This window comes from Alligator mississippiensis, chromosome 1, assembly GCF_030867095.1.
Source record: "Alligator mississippiensis isolate rAllMis1 chromosome 1, rAllMis1, whole genome shotgun sequence".
Lineage (NCBI taxonomy): Eukaryota > Metazoa > Chordata > Crocodylia > Alligatoridae > Alligator > Alligator mississippiensis.
The window spans coordinates 25,929,046-25,935,000 of NC_081824.1; the positions used below are offsets into that span (position 1 = coordinate 25,929,046).

Genomic DNA, 5,955 nt, shown 5'->3' on the forward strand with positions numbered 1-5,955 from the left:
GTCATATCTGTACCAACCCAATGTCTCCTCTGTAGTAATAGACAAAGAGCTGGGGGGAGGAGGTGACTGAAACACATGATCCTGCAAAATGCTGGGCACTTTTGAAAGATTCTGGATACCCTCCACTCCCACTGACTTTGATGGGAGTTGAGAATATTCAGTACATCACATCCTGGGGTCCATAAATTCCAGTAGATTTCTGCACATCACTTACCTGAATATGAAGAACACTAAAATTAAATGAGGCAGCAAAATTAAAACTCTGCATATTTAGAATGGACTAAAAGCCATCTCCTCTTATTAAGTTTAATGTAAATTCCATATATAGCTCAATAGCAGAACATTGCCTAAATAAAATACAATGAAAGGTTTCATTTAAGAAAGCAATAATTGGGCAAAAACAGAGACCAACTTAGAAAAATAAAATTGATGGGGACAAAATATGGTTTGCTATAATTTCTTTTCATCAATCTGTATTTGTAGCCAGTAACTGGCAGTCTGATTGTGCTAGTAAACAGTTTTCAAGAAGAAAAAAAAACAAAACTCTACATGTTTGAAGAAAACATTTTTTTTTTTTTGAAGTAATTCATAGCTAATTCAAATAATCACATTTTGGAGAGACAAATACAATAATTACTGAATCAAACAGACCCCAGTAAACTGTTCCCTGAATACTGCCATACCAGTTTAGGGCCAGCCTGCAATGTAACAAAAGCTGGATTTGCAAATTGTCCCAGAATATTTGCATGTATGATGCATGGTAGGGCTTACTTCAAGAACAAATGACTACTCCTAGATTAAATATTTACTTTGCCCAAGTTGATTGAGGACTGTGAACACATCCTACAAACATAATGTAATTTGTTAATAATTTGGACTGGAAAATATGAACTTTCAGGTCACTGATCCTAAAAGATGAGCATAACCTAATCCCCTTCTTTGCCTGATAATCATCCACATTGGTCTCATCTTTGTTTCTTTCTACTGGCTTCTCCCACTTGCCTTCAGTCTGTTGTTCTAAATTGGTCATTCTCCTCTGAAAGGATCTGAACCCACACTCACATTTTTACTCTCAACTCTTACCTACCTTCCCACTGTACTAAGGCAGTTCCCTTACCTCTATCTTCTTCTTGTACCCTCATTTTATCATCTGTTCCTATGTTGCTATGCACAGAAGTCCCTTCTGACTTCTCAAATAACTCCTGAAATATCACTTATGCAAAGCCCATAGTTTTTAGCCAGTACTTAAACAATAACACTTGATTCAGATTCAATGCGAGTCTTTCCATTCATTTCCATGGGGTTTGTTTGCCCTGTAATCTTGATACAACAACCCAGAACTAAAACTAAAGGGAAGAAAAAGTGGGAGGAGTGGGTATAAATGGTGATCCATAGGGCTGATCCAGCACCTCTAATGCAGAACCTAAGTTAGAACCACCATCTGGGGCTTTTTGATTATATATATATATATATATATATATATATATATATATATATATATATACACACACACACACACATACACACACACACACACACACACACACACACTCTAGTCCCTTTGTCTTTGCCCCAAAGACTGTCATTTGGCCCATGCAATTAACACACACTTTGTCCTAATATCCTGTGTCCACTACAGCATCAGTGTCCTTGCCAACGCTTAAAATAGCTAAAGAAAGAAAACACAGGTGTTTTGTTTTGTTGTTGTCAGGTTTTTTTTTGTTTTTTGTTTTTTTACCTATAAAGAAGTGGTTTGTTTAGTAAAAATCCAAAGATGACTGCTCAGACATAGTGATAGGCTCCAAGGAAAACCCAAGAGAATTTAAAAAGTAAGGCTTTTTAACATTCTACAGAATAGCACAGCCAACTCTGCAGATCCAAACAGAGGCGACACCCTGCTGCTTAAGGATTCTACCCTTTACAGAGTTAGAGGTCACAGAGCGGTTTAAAGAAAGCAGATGCCAGTTCCAGAACAAAAAGGTGAAATATGGAGGAATTCCCTCAGTTCAACTGATTACTTTCTCTATTTCTGTATGGTCCTACTTAAGTGCTCTGTATGTACTGACAGGCCCTGACATTCTCCCTAACCTTTCTTTTCTCACCAATAAAAAAAGAAAGGAGGAATTAAATTGGCTGGGCACAGGCTCATCATTTCCCTACTGACCCTTTGTTTATTGTTTTGCCTCTTTAGATTTTAAGTGCACTGGATACTGGGACTCTCTTCTTCCTCTGGTTTCATGTAGCAGCAACCACAATGGGGCCTCAATCCTAATTGGCACTTTTGGGCACTAAAGCTGCCTGATAATGCCTTCCCTGTTCTAACCACCTGCCTAATGAAACATAACTTGATGAAAGGTTTCACATTAATGGTAATAAGCTACCTTGTCCCCTTAGTCCTCCTTTAACATACAATTTCACAGCTACAGTGAGAAAGCTACAGTCCCCACATTAGTTTAAGAACTTGCCCTATTAGTGTACTCAAAGCCATCTAAGATGCCATACAATGCAAGAGCTTCTGCTCTTGTTTTAATTGACAAGGGCACTTTTACCAGCCAATAAACATTATTAAAAAGGAACATAAAAAAATGTTACAAGTGTTAACAAGTATCTTCTTGGAATTTGAAACCCTTCAATGAACTGTTTGATACTGGAAAAAACACCTTAGCCTTTACCAATTAACACAGGTAATACGTTCACAAAATGTTGTAGTAACCCCTGGGGCTTTGAAGGGAAGAAACTCTTGTTTTTATTGCCAAATAAACTTTGCCAGGTATATCATGAAATATAAAACCATTTAGATGGTCTTCAATTCTAGAACTGTCATTTTCTTCTCTCTTTTATTTATTTATTTTTTTTAACAGATGTCTTGTGTGAGTGTCGATACCTTTCTTCTAATGAAATACACTCCACCCTCATAACTTCAGTCCCGAAATAAAAGCACTTTGCTTTTTCAAATGAAGTAATTTAGCAACAAAGTTGCTTATGAAGTTGTTTAATACAGAAGAAACCAAGATACAGTAGCTCTATGAGGGTAGAGTGTATATACACAAAAGGGGGGGGATTATTTATACTCTGCCATCTGTTATTTGATGTGAGAACAGAAATCAAATGCATATTCCTTCTGGTATTTATACATGCAAATATGTCATTACAATTTGTATGCACATTGGTAAATTTTAAAAAGGAATAATAGACAAATTTAGGAATGTCCCAATGTACTTAAGAATTCTAGCTGATATTTTAATGATCTGATTTTGCAAGACAGAATTGAGCATGTGAGAACATGGAACGGGAATCTGAACTACAAATAATACACTGATCGCACCACATCAAAAAGGCATCTATTTATGCAGCTTTGGATTTCTAAATGGCAGCTAAACTAGTTTTTAGTTTATTGGATTTTTGAAATGCAGCTTAAAATTTAGTCACATTTTGTTTACTGGTTTGCTGAACTGGACCTGTAGAAACAGTTGTTATTATTTTTTTTGGGGGGGGGGGGGGGGAAGGTGAGAAAAAAAAAAAGTCAACATGCACAATTCAAACCTAGTTCTGCTTCCCTGCAGAATTTTCTTACTGTGTATGAAAATATGTCAAGTACAGTGAGACACGGCAGCGATGCAGCAGCTCTGGGGATGCACTACAAACCTGGAGCTCAGGCAGGAGATCTTACAGGCTTGATCTCTGGGCAATGCCTGTGTAAACAGTTCTCCAGAATGCACCATGTTCCTTATGCAATTGTGCAGAATGGCTTTGGTCTTAAGACAGCTGCTTGGTAACTCTTGTTTTCAAAAGAGGGATGGAGAGTGGGAGAAATGTAATGCATTGTGATGACAGTTAACTAAGAGAGAGAAGTGCAAACAGAAAGAAAGAGACAACAAAATATTTAAACTGACGATCAATTCCAGTCAGAGAGAGAGAGGTAAAAGCACTGCTGCCTGATAAATACCTTGCTATAGTTGCAGCCCTTATTTTGGCCTCACAAACTACAAGCTAGAAGGACAGCATTTAGAAACAAAACAAAAACACAAATGCCTCCCCCCCATCCTCTCCAACTAGCAGATGATTTGATTCTGGGTGTGTTTCCTTGACAGGCAGAGCCGGTTAACCAACTCTAACATGATGCAACTCGACTGTACCCCACGTTTAAACCTCCTTGTGGATTAAAGCCATGAAATTAATCATAATAATAATAAAAGCAATTTGAAATTTTATTGTTAGCTCTAATGGCCAAGAACAGGACAGGAGCCACTTTGTCCACACACTTTGCACGCTGCCTTCCCCGCCCCCTCCCTTCCCCCCACATCACACACATACACACACACACACACAGACACGCACCCTCTTTTCTTCGCTCTCTTTCTCAAGGGGTTGTCCTTAGTCACGTCCTTAGAAGCCAAACAAAAAAAAGTGGCAATGGGTGTGAGGATGCTGGTTTGGTTTTTTTGGAATGTCGCCATGGATCCTGGTTTCCAACGGGTCCCACAGACAGGAGGGGGCAGTCCAGCTCCCCACCCCCCCACCTCTGCCTGAGGCAGGTGCAGGGCAAAGGCAGGCAGCAGTTGCTGCTGCTCCTTATTCTTTCCCATCCACTATCGCCAGGTCTTTGATGCCCCTCAGTTTGCCGCTGGCGTCGAGCCTGCGCTTCTCCCGTATTAGATCCTCCAGGCTGTGGAACCGCACCGTGTGCACCTCGCTCTCGCCCAAGTGGACCTGGAGATAGTAGGGGGGCAGCTGCTGGGGGCCAGCAGCCGCCTGCAGCTCCCCGCCCGCCTTGAACTCCCGCTTGCCAAAGCGGCACCAGGCGGCAAAGCTCTCCGAGTTCGTCCAGCAGATCTCGTGGCTCTCGAGGCCCAGGTGGCCGCAGGCGTTCTGCACCACCAGCTCTGCCACCAGCGGGCGGAAGCGGTACCAGCTATTCACCACGCGGCCCACGCTGCCCGCGCCCGCCTCGTACAAGCTGTCCTGGCGGATCTGGCCCTGGTGCAGGTGGACGATGTGCCCGCCGCCCACGTAGACGGCCCAGTGCGGCGGGTGCTCGGCCGGCCCCAGCGCCAGCAGCTCCAGCAGGTCGCCGGGCTGGCACAGGGCGGGCAGGGCGGCGGCGGGGCACAGGCTCAGCTCGCCCGCCTTGGCGAAGATGCATTCCTGGCCGCGGAAGGCGGACACCTGCGCCTCGCTGAGCGCCAGGCGCGGCGCCCCGGCCGGCGGCGGACGGCGGCGGGCGCGGCTCGGGCTGTCCGCCCCGCCGGGGCTGCCGGACGAGCCCTTCACGCCGTACTGCTCGGCCTGGCCGCGCTCGTCCAGGTCGTCCTCCTCATCCGAGAAGAAGTACGCCACGCCGACCCGCAGCTCGTCCTGCTCGATGCCCGACGGGTCGCCGGTCGGCAGCTCGCTGTAGCTCAGGTGCGTGATGCGGTCCAGTTGGTTGCCCATCAATGACGGGGGCCGCGACCGCCGGGGCTGCGAGGCGACAAGAGCCGGGTCAGGGGAGACGCGGGGCAGGGAGGGACCCCTCCTCCCCCCGCCCGCCCGGGGCTGCCCCGGAGCCGCTTGCACGGGGCTGGAGCAGGGAGAGGGGCAGCCCGCCCCCGCCCCAAACTCCTGCCAAGTGCCGCTCGCTCGCTCGCTCTCCCGCCCCCACACTTCACCTGTGCGCTCACGCTCCGCTCTGCGCTGCCCCGGCCCCGCGGACACACTAAGTAGCGGCAGGCCCCGCCCAGCGCGCAGCCCATTGGCCGAGCGGCTTTGCGCTTCCACGCAGCGCCCCACCTCCGGGCTGCCCGTCAGCGGCGCGGGGGCGCTCCCCGACCCGCCGGGGCCCGGGGGCTGCGAGCTGGCGGGCGGCGGGTCCCCGGAGCCCCGCAGATCTGCATTTACATGGCGTGAAGCCCGCGCCGCGATTGGTCACCTGCGGCCGGCTGCGGAGCGGATTGGTCACTTGGGGCCGGCTTGGAA

At 46.7% G+C, this 5,955-nt stretch overlaps 1 protein-coding gene across 1 annotated transcript; it reads right to left on the reverse strand.

Moving 5' to 3' along the window:
• Nucleotides 1-292: 292 nt before the first annotated feature.
• LRATD1 (LRAT domain containing 1) lies at nt 293-5,701 on the reverse strand. Its single transcript, XM_014597300.3, has 2 exons — nt 5,649-5,701; nt 293-5,460 (listed from the first exon to the last, which is right to left on the reverse strand). The coding sequence occupies exon 2, from the start codon at nt 5,431-5,433 to the stop codon at nt 4,573-4,575; it is 861 nt and encodes a 286-aa protein (XP_014452786.2). The 5' UTR covers nt 5,434-5,460; nt 5,649-5,701; the 3' UTR covers nt 293-4,572.
• Between the last annotated feature and the right edge of the window lie 254 nt (nt 5,702-5,955).